Genomic DNA, 16355 nt, shown 5'->3' on the forward strand with positions numbered 1-16355 from the left:
ATGCATTATCAGCTGTTGGACCTTTTATTAAGACGTGTGCCTTTCCAAATCATACCCATTCAATTGAGTTTGCCACAGGTTACATTCACTCAGAGTCTAGTAACACCTACAAGCAATATGAATGCTCCTGAGCTAAATTCCAACTGTCCCAGATAAGGGTATGAGTACTTATGCAAGGGAATCATTTAAGTTTTTAATTTTAATAAATTTGCCTTTTTTTTTTTTTTTGGAGTGTAGATTGATGTGGGAAAATGTAATTTAAAGCAGTTTAAAATAAGGCAGCAACATAAACGTGAAAAAAAAATTAAGGGTATGAATACTTTCGCAAGGCACTGTATATGTACATGATTCTTTAATGACTAAGTTTAAAAGAACAGCTTTTATTTGAAAAGTTTATTATAACATTGCAACATTTTTATTGTAACTTATAATCAATTTAATGGATCTTTGCTAAATATGAATTAATATATAAAATGGTATATTCACATATAAAACGGTATAATATTCAAAAATAAACAGTAGTAGTAGTATAAATGGTACTTTTGAACGGTAGTTTCTATATAATGTCAATACTTTTTATAACATATTTTATACATTAATATAATGTTTATATTATAGAATTTGTCTGGATTATTTGTGGATTTTGTATTTATGAATTTTTAATTGTTTATTATTTTGCATGAATTATTCATTTAAAATATTTACGATTACATAGAATATTAAAATTATATTTATATTTAAGATTTTATAGAACATTGGAATTATTTTTAGCATTATATTTTCCATCAGCTTTAAAAACAAAAACAAAAAAACAATCTTGACAACTCAAATTAAGTGATCTAATCTCATACAATCCAATTTCTCAACACTTGAACACAATTTTCTGTTTGAATGTACTTTTAAAATTATATTTTTAAAATGGAAAAGGCACTTGTTTGATGACTCCTCCTCCTTCAGCGATATTAAATATTAATCTCCTTCAGTCTATTTATTCTCAATCGATACGCTGTGTTAACACCAAGACTGCTTTCCCATCCCAGCTCAGGCTCTGGTGATTAATATGGCACTTAGTGGCATCATCTCTTACATTTACTGGTCAATGTGTCATTACTTTCTCGTCAAGATTGCGGTGTGATGACCCCGGCACCTGCCATAGATGGCAGAACAGTGTAAATGATCATGTCAAAGCAACTTAATGGCTCAGTAAATCTACAAGGAATTGGCAAGCACCCGTGATAAATATAGCTAATAGACCACATTTTGGGATGTGAAATGGGTATGTACAAACAGTCATGTGAATTATATAACAGCGGAGGTGCTGGTTTAAAAAAGAAGTGGGTGTTTTTTGGATGAATAAGTGGTGAGATTGTTCAGTGTTGGATTTGTGTGCATATTAAACAGACTGTTGTTTGTACTAACTACTGAAAGTGTGGAGAGTTGAGCAGCAAACAGCCATATGGAGATGTTTGCGTAAGTGTTAAAGTGTGAGTACATATGCTAGTCTATGGCACGATTTCAAAATTGAATCCTTCTCCTTCCTATCCGCAGGTTTTCCCAATGAGCCGGCAGCAGAAATTGCAATGAAGATCACGCATGACTGGATCCTAAGCAACCAAGATGAGGTAGGAGCAGTAAACCTTTCTTATTTCACATGTCCTCGCACTTCAAGTTAGAGGAGAACACCTGGTTTGAAGGGCAGATTTTTTTTAGAATAGGAAATGCTTGTGAAGAAAAGGATGTGTTGGAACTGGAATCCACAGTCCATTTCTCTGATGGAAAATCAATTAAAGCTTACAGCTCTTCCAGGAGGAAAATGTGAAGTGGCAACTGCTCTCTTCAATTGTCATGTTTGTCTCTCTATGTTTGTCTTTGGCCACTACTAAATTATGCTTAGCTACACAACTTTGAGGTTTGACAACTTTTTTTAGCAAAGCATATATATATATGACCTGCCTATTCATATATATGAGAAACCAGGTCTAGGTAACAAATTCCTTGTGAAATCCCAAACCAAGCTGCCTTGATCATCTGTGCAGCTACCTTCACTCGCTTTGAATTTGATAGCGTTTCAGCTTGAGTAAAGTCCTTACATGGTCCGTTGACTTTTTAAATGGGATTGCGCTGCCTATTGAAGGTAAGGAGGAAGTGTGAATAAAATAAGCAAAATGAATTTGTAAATCAATTAAGTCATTACAGTGCTATTGAAAGACTGAACGCATGAATGTGTAGTGATGCTGACAGGTGGATGTGTTAATTAAGTGTTTGACTTGACTGGTTTATTTGTGATTATTTACGTCATTGTCTTTTCATAAAGATTGCTTCAGTATGTTTAGACTGACCGTACAAAGCTTATTGCATGATTTGTTTTGACAGTCGTAGAAGTGGATAAATGAAATCCCCCTTAACTTCACATTAACTGAAGTAAAGCTGCTGACCTGCCAGTTAATCATTCTGTTGTTGGAATGAACAAGATCAATAACTCAATCACTCAGCAATCATAAACTGTAATGTTGTGCGTGCTCTTGAGTTATTTGACTTTGATGATGACAAGTGAGTGGTACTGTGGCAGAGTTTTTCAACGGGGGTCTGTGTACCCCTTCTGGAATATGAAATAATTGCAAGGGATGAATTTTATATATATATATTTACTAGTAAATTTACTATTTACTGTACAGCACTGTATTTACTAATATATTTAGTCATTTATTGCCACTTTTCTCTTACAGTGCCCTTTAAATGTTCAGAAATTTTGCACAATACTAGCACAAATCCTTATCATTTAGTGACTTTGCATCAATTAGGCACAACAAAAACTATGAAAACACATTTGATCAAATATGAAATTAATGCACTGATGATATAAAACCTATTTTATAAAGCCTCTTTAAACTGTGTACTAATTTGTCTGTTGTGTATTAGCCTTAATTGGTAGTCGATCAGAAAAGCCATAAGGATGTGTACAATAATCTCAAAAATTCAATAAATAAAACCTAGGTCAAGTTTAATTTATTAATCAGGCAGCACAGCTGCCAAAGGGGTGTCTGACTGTGACATGTACATACTGTATTGCTAATTTTAAGTGAAAAAAAAAAAAAAGTAAAATATCCATGCTGAATAAAGAACTTAAATATGAATAATTAAGATTTCCACTCTAAATCTCAGACTTTCAGTCATGTAACGCTGACACTCACTTTTATATACTGCTGTAATCCATCTGCTGACCCCATTAAGACACTGCAGTTAGGAATTTACCTTGTGAGCAGTATTTTCCTGTTATCTTAATCCCAGTAAGCTCATATTTGCAATAAACAGAATTAAATGAAGACTTCAGACTGCTTGTGAAGGACGTGTAGCAGCTACAATACTAACACTCTGCATATGGAAGAAAAAGAAGCCTTACTATGCTCAAAAAATCCTGGGTTTCCTAAAAATGAACAACATTAATATGCAACTTTGTTCATTAACCAGGATGTACTCTGAGCAAGAGGAATTGTAAAAAGGAATATTCTACAAACAACCCATAGTCACATACTCACTTAGAAAAGCACACAAACAAATAAAACTTTGTGGGTGCCACTCTCATTCCTCCGGGTTTCTCAGAATAGATTGCATAACAGATTTCTGGGCTGCTTTTATTGAGTGGCCTTTACCTGCGGGCGCAGAGGGTAGTTTAATTTATTGTGATTGTTAGGCCGAAGCAAAGCCTGCAGGTTGATTGTGAACTGAAGGGAAGTGAGGATTAATTACAAGAGTGTTTAGCCAGAGAGGACAAAGCACAGCAAGAGCCGTAAGAGGGATTTATTGTTCTGTTCTAATGGCGTATCTTCACCCCACGTCTTTTTACTGACTTCTAATATTGCTTCTGTTTTATTTATTTTATTTCATTGTTTTTTTAAGTAAAGGCTAAGTATTGTCATTTGAATTAATTGCACCTGCTGATACTGCTTTTCCTATATATATATATATATATATATTTTCCCCATGCTGTCTGCATTTCGCCTGATATCCAGTTTATTTAGACACTTTATCTAGCCCGTTATTACCGATGATGATCAAATGATGAGTGCTTTTAGAATGTTAATGTCTTTTATAGGTGTAGATATGTATGGACTCAATGTGTTGAATCCCTAGGTCAGGGGTTGGCAAGTAAGTTTGGCATCGGGCCAAAATAAAATTTCACCACTAGATGATTATGACTTTTTAACTCGCTATTGAATTATGACTTTTTAACTTGTTCGCTATTTATATCACGCAATTCTGAGAAAAAAAAAGAAGCTGTCTGCAGAAAATATTCAGAAAGAACAAATAAATTCCTTGAGAAATATAACTTCCGGCTCTTGGAGCGAGTGAAAACCACGACACTTTGACTTTTAAAAAATCCGCTCCTCACTCCATTCAAAATCACACCGCTTCACTCGTGCTCTGCTCCGCTCACATACTCTGATTGTGAGTAACTGTTGCTGTCATGACAGATCTATTTCAGAGCCAGCCACTATCAAAATAATCTGGCTACGATATTACTACGATATATTATTATACAATATTATATAAATAATCGGGCCAGATATTATTGCTGGCGGGCCACTTTTGGCCTGTTGCTGACCACTGCCCTAGGCCATCGTTCTGATACCTAAAAATGCTTTACAATGAACTTCAGAAGGGAGATACTCTGATATTGCTCTGATAATATTTCAACATAATGATAAAAACTCCTCTAAAATGATTCCTAAATTATTTATGGAAAAGGGCAGCTGCCTGAAGCTCTTTATTTGATGTTCCCTGCTGATTGTTGCAGATGTTATCACAGTAATATTATTTCAGTTGAAGGGATAGTTCATCCAGAAATGAAAAATTCTATTATCATTTACTCACCCTCATGTCTTTCCAAACGTGTATGATTTTCTGTCTTCCGTGGAAGACAAAATAAGATAATGTGAAGAATGTTGGTCACTAAACAATTTTGGGAATCGTTGGTTATTTGTTGGTGCTGTTGTTTCATACTCAGGGGAGTCCCCTAAACTTCAACTTCCCGAGAGATCATTTCAAAGGCAATATGGATGACTCCACTCAGATCTCTCACAAAATATTTAAAGATTCATCACTGTCTTTTCCAGTCAGTGCAAGAGTCAGAAAAGAGAGATGAGTTTTAAAATGCCTGACCTGCAAAACCTCCAGTAGTCCAGGAGCCAGAAAAGAACATATGACATGTGACTAGATCCACAGACTTTTAAAATTCTATTCTATTCTAGTCTGTTTTATTCTGTTCTATTCACTTCATTCCATTTTGTCAGGCATCCCCGAATACACAGTAGAAACCCCATGCATGAAGGGTAATTTGCTGTGCTGATAGCGTCTCTATCCATAACAGTGGGAATGCCATTATGGGCGAGAGGTGCATTAGCTCATGGAGAGCATCCTGGGACATAAGTGCATGTATGCATTACACTGTTAACTTCACAGTAAGGTGCATTAGGCCTGGCTTGTAAATTAGAGCCCGGGCTCTTAGCCACCTTAAGATGCCTACACTTATGTGTGTAATATATCATGGTACAGCCGTGCCGCAGCACCTCACACTCCGACAATTGTGATTGATGACTGAAGGTTAACCTTCGCGGGCCAGGGTGTATGTTCACTATACCGCATTGGGGAAGAGTAATGGAGATGGGGTTTTCTGATGGAAGCTGGGCTGCAGTGCGAAGGGGGTTGGGTTCTTCCGACAGAAATACAGAACACAAAAAACAGACATTTTAGAATGCTTTATTATTATTATTATTATTATTATTATTATTATGCTTTTAACTTTTTTTTTTATTCAGCAAGCATCCATTAAATTGATCAAAAGTGACAGTAAACCCTTAACATTGTTTAAAAAAAAATCTATTTCACATAAATGCTGTTCTTTGATCTTTCTATTCATTTAAAAATACTGAAAACAATGTGTCACATTTAAAAAAAAAATATTAAGAACTGTTTCCAATAATAATACAAATATATATATATATATATTTCTTGAGCACCAAATCATCATGTTAGAAGGACTTCTGAAGGATCACGTGACACTAAAGATTGGAGTAATGGCTGCTGAAAATTCAGCTTTGCCATCAGAGGAATAAATTGGTTTTTAAAATATAATAATTGTTTAATTATTAACCTATTTATTTTTTTGTTCTGAAAGTATGGTAAATACTGGTAAAATGTACCAACAATGACATTTAAAATAATTTTATTAACAGTAGAAGTGAAATCTTATTGTAGTCTTCAAATCTGGGTACTGTCTTCTGGTTTAAAATCACTTACAGAAGAAGTTTGGTCCCATCAGGCTAACATGACAGTCACGACTGATGCCGCTGTAAGCATGTTCTTTTTCTTTTGTTTTCACTTGCGATCTTTACAACACACATTACATTACATATTTCATGGCACACTCGTTTTATTCGTGTTTGGCACCACCTATTGTTGTGGGTGTATTATTGATATGTCAAAGTCTAGACCAGGGGTCGGCAAGTAAGTTTGGCATCAGGCTAAAAAAAAATTCACCACTAGATGGTAAGATATTAATTGATGAAAAATGCAACCAGAAGTGCCTGTGACTGACTGTTACAGTGTATTAGTGAGCTGTTACTCTGTGTAAAATCCTGCGACAGTCATTAACAAAAAGCCATATTTGTGTGGCGGTGTCCGATCAGAGTATGTGAGCGTAGTGGAGCGTCAACAATTTCCCCTCCGCGCATTAAATAATCGCTCCGCTCCCGCTCCACTCCACGCTCACTGATATCAGAAACACCGCTCTGTGTCTAAAGTATTTCAGTATGTTTGAAATATCACAGTTCTATGGAAGCCCGTTTCTGCCACTGAATAAACATTTTTAAAAACATATTTTAACTCTTATCATAACACTTTTTATCTCTCAAATTTGTTATTTTTTCACAGAATTGTGAGATATAAACTCGCAATTGCGAGTTATAAAGTCAGAATTGCGAGTTAAAGTCCAGTTTTGGGGGGGGGGACTGATATGTTCTCAGAATTGCGAGTTTATATCTCAGAATTATGACTTTTTAACTCGCAATTGCGAGTTTATATCACGCAAATCTGAGAAAAAAAAGTCAGCTGTCAGCTGAAAATATTCAGAAGGAACAAATTCCTTAAGAAATATAACTTCCCGCTCATGTCCACTGCAGTCATCATAGCCTTCATATTCTTTCTGATTTGAGTGATCCTTTTCTATCTAGCTAGCTAAATATGTTTAACATGGGAATTCTTGCTAAATATGCAGTTATATAACTGGTCGCTGGCATGAATTGTACTCATGATGGAGCGCTCTTGGAGCGAGTGAAAACCACGACACTTCGACCTTTAAAACAAAATCCGCTCTTCATTCCATTCAGATTCACACCGCTCCACTCGCGCTCCACTCACATACTCTGATTGTGAGTAACTGTTGGTGTCATGACGGATCTATTTCAGAACCAGCCACTATCAAAATAATCTGGCTACGAGCGCGGGCCAGATATTATTGCTGGTGGGCCACTTTTGGCTTGCGGGCCGCCTGTTGCCGTCCACTGGTCTAGACCCTGAATAGAAGACCCGTGTTTTTTCGGATGTATTTCAAAGAAAAAATTGTTTTTAGCCTCTACATTAAATCTTTTGAATTTCTATGCATCTCAAATTTGTTCTATTATGCATCACTTCCATCTTACAAATTGTGCAGGGTTATGGGAAGAATGACTGTGACATCTCATCTAAGAAAAAAAACAAAGCTCAGCGTGATTGCAGCGGCTTTTATCGGGGCTGTTACATTGCCTGGAAAACTCTGCTTCAATCACAGCCACTGATTGTCCATATGCCACCAACGAGCTACTTCTCTCCTCTGCATCAAGCAGCTCCAGTCATCCGTTTGCTTTATTTCCCATTTTCACATCTAATTCGATGTAATTCAGACCTACACTGCTTTAATCTGCTGGTGAAAAATGCAGTTTGACACTTTATTTGGCTGCCTCCTCTAAATTTGCAACCAGCAGACGGTTTAATATAGCATCTCAGACCCTGGTCCAGACGGCCCGCATCACCCACGCGGCTCTGACACATGAAACAGACTGTGGAGATTCCCTACTAATAAAACCTTGACTGAACCAGGAATCCATGCCATGCTCAGAGAAACTAAGCGTCACTAAACGATGCTGTTGTCACTGCACTTGTGGCTTTTAAGGACAGTGGTGTTTTTCCTCCTGTTTTATTTTACTTTATAAATATTGTTTATTTTATGCCATCTGTCATTTAAGGGATGCGGATAATAAATGCAATCCCCCACAGGAGCTCTGAAAGCTGAGATTGAATGGCTAATAGAAACAAATGCCAGTCGTGATGGCGCGATTTGCCATCCGAACGGTAAATATCATTTCAAGTTCAGCAGGGACTGTGACAGGTAAGACTGTAATATGACATCAGGGAGATAGTCGATGTAATTTCAGCGAGGAAGATATATTGAAAATTTCGAGCAGAGAATAGGGCAGAATGGCTTTCCGTTGTGGCTATTCCAAATAAACAGCTATGTATATATGTGTATCTGACCTATAATCATCATGAGACTCAAGTTCAAGTGCAGTTACCTTTATTTAACAATAAAAATGAGGGATGATACGTGACAGAATCGCTCTGTTCCAAAGCCTATTGAGCATTTTAAGCCATGCAGAAAAGCCAATCCTAGAATACACTGTGAAAATTTTGGAGAATTATTATAAATAGTTTAATCAGTTCTGAAAGGTGTCAATAACATATTTTAGAATAATAAAAAACTGATTATATGTAATATATTTTAGAATAATTAAAAACTGATTATATCTAACATTTATATGTGCCACATATGTATATGCTTGCTAAAGTATTGGAAGAGTATTGAAAAAAGTAGTAATGTTTTACATATTACAATATATATAAAATATAAGGTAAGCAGTAGTGCAAAGTCTAAGAATTGTGCAAAAGAAATTACATAAAATTTGGTAATTAATTATATAAATATTTTTAAAAGAATGCTTTTGCTTATAGAATATGCTTACCATCCGCTTTTATGAGGGAAAAAGATTAACTGAAGTGAATTCAGACCTTTTTGTTTTTTGAAAAAAATCAACACTTCTTGAGAATGATCCAGTTGCCTCCATGTTGAATGTTAGTAATTTTTTAGATTTTGCTTCAGTTAGAAGTCAGTAGGCAGCATGGTAGCTCACTAGGTTTTAAAACAGATCTAAAGTGTTTTTAACTTAAGAGTGAAGTGCTCTTTGGTGTGGAACGGTTCGTATGTCTTTGATTGCTGTAGGTGGACACTGGAGACCAGGCGGGGGCGTTCACTGGTTGCTAGGCGGTGCAGTTCAGTTCAGGTGAAGTCAGTGAGAAAGACACAGAAATGTCAGATGTTTCTCCTCGAGATGCTCACCGAACTGAGACGCTGGCATATCTTTTGTATCTCACGTTGGTGTCACACCTGCCATCACTATGCTGAAATCTGTGGTGTGCAGACACATCCTACGGCTAACCCATAAGACTACTACTGCATTCAGAGTAGCTTCAGGCCTTTTTTTGAAGTTATCTGGCCTTACTTTTCAAGTTTGGGCCGTGCTGCCACAGAGAAACCTGCTCGGGGTGAGGTCAAGAACAAATTGAAGACAGCGAGATACTCACGTTGTTGTATATACACACACATTACCATGATGGAGTAACCAGTAGTCTATGTTGGAGTCACTCCAGGGTTCTGCCACCAGAGACCTCTTTAAGCACTGCTCACTTGTTCTCGGCGTGTCCAATCAAAGTGCACTATGCTGAGGGTGCACTTTTATTTTCCTCGCTACTGACATGGGACTATCTGTCTCAATAGAAGAGGTCATAACCTGTTTATCTAACACAGCCCTCTATTACTTATTCACTGTCCCACAAGGAAACAGCTGTGGCTTTCAGAAAATGTGCGTTAACGGTGGGATGTGTGATCCTATGTGTCTGCCGGTAGCATTTAGCTGTACTGTTTATACCATGTTAGATATATTTGCACAGATGTCAGTGGACAGGTTTATTCCCGTTTGGGGTTAGTAAGATTTGTTAATGTTTTTTTTCTCTCTTATGCTCACCAAGGCTGAATTTATTTGACCAAAAGTACAGTAAAAAGTTATTTTGAAACATTTCAATTTAAAATTTAGATTTTTGTGTACATTTATCGGAGTGTCTATTTACACTAAGTGCAAATAGCCTGCCTTGTTGGCAGAGGCTATTTAAACTAACTCCGCCCACCAACGTGTGATTGGGGTAGCCAAAATGACAAAAGACGATAGTCAGTCAACAACTTCAGTGATGTAGGTAAGGCGTATGCTTTTTGACACGATCAACCCTGCCTTTTGCCAAACATTTTTTCTCCCTTTTCAAATCTCATATTACATTAGAAGGGCGTTTATTTTTAATAAAAATGAAGGAAATAATCAAAAACTTGAAAATAAAGTATTAAAGTACTAAAGTAGGGTTAGGGTAGGTGTAGGGAGGGTTTTATTGCCCCAATAAGGTGGCATCCATTTAATAATTAGAATTAAAATTCTAATTTACTCTCAATATGTTATTACGTACTGTTTTATAATGTACTACATTACCAAGGTGCAGAAAATTGTCACTATTTACTATAAGTAGTATAAATAGCAGAAAATCTTGCTATTTTTGTGTAAATGGCATATATTGCTATTTACACTTAGTGTTAATGCCAACATTTATTCTTATTATCAGTGTTGAAAACCATGTGCTGCTTAATATGTTTAAATCATGATTTTTACTGACACTTTTGATCTGTTAATTCATATTTTTAATTAAAATGAAATAATTAAAATATTCTGACTACAAACTGTTGAACGGTAGTGCATATACATATTGTTACACCAGTAGTTAGCGATAAGTGACACTTTTTACAGTCATTGGATCGGTTTTATTCAAAACACGGATTCATACAGCAATGTAATAAGTGGCTGTTTTTATGAGTGAGTCATTGAATCATTCATTCAACCGTTCCATTAAAAAAGCACTGATTTATTCAGGATGCACAGCAGCCTTTTTAAAATCTATTTTCATTGACAGAGCAAAAACAAAATAACTGACAATATTTAATCTCAAATGAGTTTATTAATATTATTTTCTTGTTTATTGAACTGTTGTGCAAAAACAATATCACATGATCATGCTCCCTCTTTGTACTCCAACTTATCAGAAACAGCTAGTGGCTATTTCTCAGTATTGAATGTTTGGGCACAACAACTGTTGCATGACGGCCTCGATATACAGCCATAACATGTCTGTTACATTATTTTAATATAAAATCCATCTTATACTATTATCTATAAATAATGTTTTTAAATACTTTTAATGCATAATATGTAAACAGCCATCTTCTGAGGAAATTATGTTTGTCTCCTAATGTATCCGACTACAGTAAGAACAATGCTAATTTGATTACTCATTCATCAGCATGAAGAGAATGATTGAATTGTCAGTTGTTTAAATGTGTTTATGGTACATTACAATCTTCAAGAGAAAGGCATCACCTTCACACAGTTACTTTAATTCTCCTTCTGTCTCTGTCAGTGTTTGACAGCCTTACATCACACAAAACAGTGTAATTCATTTGTCAGTGTGTTTTTCTTAAACGTACACTTTTTATAATAATGATATTATGAAATCTGGGAATGTGTGACCTTTTTTCTCACTCGTTGATAACAGCGCTAAATGAAAGAAATAATGTGAGAACTGTAGCGTAAACAGGCAGCGAGGGTTATAATTAATCAGCGGATCATATGAGAGATATACATAGCCCAAGGTTACAGCCAATTGCTTTCACAGTGTCAATATGCCCTCCGTGATATGGTAGCATGAAAATCAATTTCAATGACGCCTCTGAACTCAGGAAGATAAAAGTTTATTTAAAAAGACCAATTTGACTGTTAAGTTCCATGCCTGCATTAGTTTTGTCTAATATGGAGAGAAACCTGCTCATCAATAAGACTATTTTTGAGCCTTATCACTCTTGATAAAAGAATTAGAGATGATTTTAATGTGCTTTACTAATACATTTATTGTTACTTTTCTGTCACGATTCTAAAGGTATAAGTTAACTTGCTTCCAAACTCGCGCACCTGATCCATAAAGTTTTCATCACTTTTGCCTGGCTTAGAGAACTTACTGCAGAAACAACAGAGAGCCAGCGCACATCCTCCAAAATAAAGGGATGACATCCTCGTCAGTGAGTCGTTTATCATAGGGATTAATTATGCTTGCTATCTGTGGCTCGCAGAAATGGAAGATTATGAAAAATGTAATGGCCACTTTTTTGCCTCTCTCCCTGGTGATTGTATTAATATGGATTAAGCCGTAAACCTCAGTCCTTAGACTGAAAAGACATTTGTCAGCATTTTCCGTCCTTCATGAGAAGGCGTCGCTATTATTGAGGATCTGTTGCATATCTTGACTGACAGGAGATTATGGAAGAATAGATCATTCTCAAGTACATCAAGTACATTACTTGCTGCCTCCTTTACTTTTGACTTTTCTTCAATTCTTCTCTCCTGCATGTTTACCTTAGTTTTTTTCCCCCCTAAATTATTTATTTTTACTTATTTTCTTATTTTCTTCATTCTTAATTCCATGTATTAATTTCAGGGGGGGTCACTGAAATGAACAGATTTCACTTCAAATGTGACGGATTTCATTTTGTATCTCGATGCGCCTGTTCCAGACAGACGCCTGTTCAATGTCACAGACAGATCCATCAATTGACTGGCCTACATTTGGCATCATTCTTTCCCTTCACTGGCTTGATGTTATATTGATATAAAAGGGACTTTGTGTGGCAAAGCATAGGTTACTTTCTCTATTTTGCCCACATTCTGGCCTTTACTGTTGCTAAGAAGGAAGCTGATGGGTACACTTGTCCTATTTGGATAACTAGACTAGAGTTGTGCTTTCAGATCCAGTCTCTTTGGGCATCATTTATTTTTTCAATTGGTTTATATGTTCAGTATTGATTTATATTACAGTACTGAGCCTCTATGTAAACACTACTCGGGGTCTGATGCTGTACTGAGTGATATATCCAGGTTAGAAGGGTGGAACGCCAGTGGGCCGGCACTGAATGTGAATCAACAGGTCTCAGATCAGCACAGGTGAGCCAAATAATCTTCATCTCTTACCTTTGCATAGCGAGGAATCAGAATTGGCCTCAAAGCATGGCCTGGGGCCACAGCCAGTTTGAAAGTCAATGTTTGTGCATTAATTACAGCCTGGCAGACCTGTCTGCTTGAGGGGGTTTAAGCAGACATGGGTTTAGACCGCTAGCTTTAACATGGCACGCTTATCAATATGCTGCCTGCTATCTACAGGGCAACGAATTGCACACATGACAAAACCCAGTGCTAGTTTGTTGGAGTGTTGTATCACTAGATATGTAAACATATTTTTCAATTTAAACAGGGTGAACCCAATTATTCCTGTCTCCACGGTGGGGTTAAGCGTCAATACTTTCATTAGTTAATTACTTTTAGACAGATATTGTATTTCTGATCGATTTTTTTTTCATAAGGATAGCAGTTTATCTTGCAACCGCCTTTTTATTAAGAGTTAAAATATGTTTGCTTAAAATGTGCTCACAGATACAGTACAGTACTGTATTTTCACACTTTGTATTGTGCATGTAAGATTTAAAGCTTCAGACTATAGGATCAGGATCTCTCTTTCTTTTTCTCTTGTTAGCTGTCCTTAAAGAAAAGTGGTGTCACTGTACCTCCAGCACATTATTTGACCTTTATATGGATGATTGATAACAATTCTGCTAGCCTCATGATTTTTATGTTGTCCACGTGGTGTCAAGGCCAGTGGGTGCAAAAAGGAAAGAAAACTGATGATAAATGCTTCCCTAAATAGGACTGTTGAAGAAATAAGCAAATTTGTGACACTGGCCTTATGAACATCTTTGTTCAAAAGGTCAGATGTTTTACATCGAAGCACATTCTAAAGGAGAACATGATTATGAGGTTCTACACAAACTTGTAGAGTTCATTGAAATGCTGCATTGTTGTTGTACATTTAGTGTTATAGTCCTTGTATAACAAGTTATACTAATAGTTTGTAATGGGAAAAAAATATATGAGGGGAAAAAAGTTAATTAGAACTATTTTCATAGTTGCCGTTTTTGTAAGTTTTCCTAATGTTTCTGGTTCCGTACACATGAATAATCTCCAAACTCACTAAACACAGACGGCATGACCCCCCTCTCTAGCCCATGTTCCTAGAGGCAAGAACACATCTGGAGCTTTTCTGCTCTCTCGATGACCTGTACGAAGAGGCTGTCCTTTTATCATTTATCACATTTCACCCTTTAGTTTCTCTGTATGAAAAGAAAAAAATAAATTTTCAGATGAAGAAAATGCATAAGGGTGCCTTTGGTGTCAAACAGGGAGAGACATTCTGAGCAGCTCTTTGAAGACCAGATACATCTGATGTTGCTACTGGGTGTTTAGACGAATGCCATGGAAATGCCATGGTATTCTGTGAAATGCTTTGGATTGCCACTGAAATAGAGAGGTTCATGAATAAAGTAAATATATTTGAAAGAACCATAAGATTAACATCTAACACTTTATCACTTTACCAGTGTTGGAGAAGCTACTTTGAAACTTCCCAAGTTATCCAGAATCAAGTGATTAACAAAAACTAGCTAAACATCTAGAGGCCATGTAAAAAATATGTGACTGCCAGATTTATTTTCATAATCAGCAGTATCTGTTTATAGTATTTTTTTTTTTGACAAAAACAAGGACCTCTAATGTGACAGCACTTATTTTACATTAAATACATTTAATGAAACTAGAAATTACCCCATTTACAGTCTATGACTGGATCAAAAACATAGTAATGCACAGCAGCATTTAACGAAATGTTTTCAGCTGTAAATTGCCGCACAGGGCTTTCTGTGCAGACTCATTTTTTGAACTGGTTCATGTAAATGAATAGGATTTCACAATGCTACAAATGAGAGAGGACACAGTTGTATGTGCAATACAATGTGTCAAAAAACTGCAATATAGCATTTTGTCACACTGCACCACCTATGTAGGGAAACGGTAGTTTGTTACTAGAAAAGATGCACTGTTTTGAAAATAGCTGAGGTACTGCCACGCTACTGAAAAATGTAGTTAAGTGAGTCGCATTTCTATTTTTAGTTGTTTTCTTCAGTGCTGCACTGTGGTACCGCCAAAGTACTTTTCTGGAGTGGTCTATGGCACACTGAACTAAAGAGCAATGGGCTTTGTCGCTTGTGCTGGAGCAGGTTAGCCAGTCTTTCTCTCACTGTTTCAGCAGCTGCAGCAGTGGCCGTATGGGGGCAGAATAAATAGGTATGACCCTGTTAGGAGAGGCAGGTGGTCTTGAGAGGGGGGTCGCACCTGTCTGAAGAGAGGTCACCCGCTTCTGTTCATCGTTCTTTCTTCTCGTTCACCTTGGGCTCTTGCCAAAACAGGCACATCTTTCTCCCTCTCTCAAGTGACTCCACAAAGTCATTCTTTTGTTCCAACTTCCTCCAAAACCTGAAGAGGTGATATCGATAACAGACCGTGCGAATGTTCCTTTAGGAGCTAGGAATGGCTTGCAATCTCATTTTCAGAGAGGCATGTTTGAGGCCGCAGAGACGGCCCCGCTGTGGGAGCGCCGTTGGGCCTGGCGGTGTTCTCATATAGGACATCTGCTCAACGAGGCCTTGGTTTTCTGTTTCTCATATGACCAATGCATTTATCAAACTCAGCCTGAACCAATATCACACTGTCACATAGGAGCACATGGCATTCTATCACTACGAAGGTCTCTGACAGGACAAGTCCTTTCCTATTATTGTCTTCCTCTGTGTATGTGTGTATGTGGGTTTTTTTTGTTTGTACATGTGCGGCCCATGTCCGTCTCTGCTGAACTCTTATAGATTTCATTGGAATTTGATCAATGTGCTTCTTCACTTCTCAGGAGTTGATGAACACTACAACTTACTTTAAGTTCTCGTGTAATTGTTTAATAAGTGTTTCAACCATGGAAAGATGTCAATAAAGCAGCTTGTAAATATTATGTCACATAATGTTACATTTACCTCAGTAAAGCCATTTAATGCTTATAGAAAAAATGTCTTATTGCATGTTTGAATAAATCGGTCATGAAAACAAGTTTAAATGTTTGTGTTTCACTAATGAATTGGAGTAGAAATGTAGTTATCACTTAAGTTGACAAAAACTTGTTGCATAAAACTCAGTTTTTATTTGAATGTTGATTATTCTATATAAAATAATATAGCAATTGAATTAAAT

The 16355-nt window shown here is 36.6% G+C and overlaps 1 protein-coding gene across 2 annotated transcripts in view; it reads left to right on the forward strand.

Annotated features, from left to right (window-relative positions):
* Positions 1-16355, forward strand: part of LOC306882082 (ADP-ribose glycohydrolase MACROD1-like) — a 576444-nt gene that overhangs the window by 439923 nt on the left and 120166 nt on the right. For both annotated transcript variants that reach the window (XM_079436537.1, XM_079436538.1), the window contains one exon: positions 1549-1622. In XM_079436537.1, the coding sequence (XP_079292663.1) occupies positions 1549-1622 (74 nt within the window). The remainder of the gene's footprint in view (positions 1-1548; positions 1623-16355) is intronic.

The sequence above is a fragment of the Barbus barbus genome (genome assembly GCF_936440315.1).
Source record: "Barbus barbus genome assembly, chromosome: 16".
Lineage (NCBI taxonomy): Eukaryota > Metazoa > Chordata > Actinopteri > Cypriniformes > Cyprinidae > Barbus > Barbus barbus.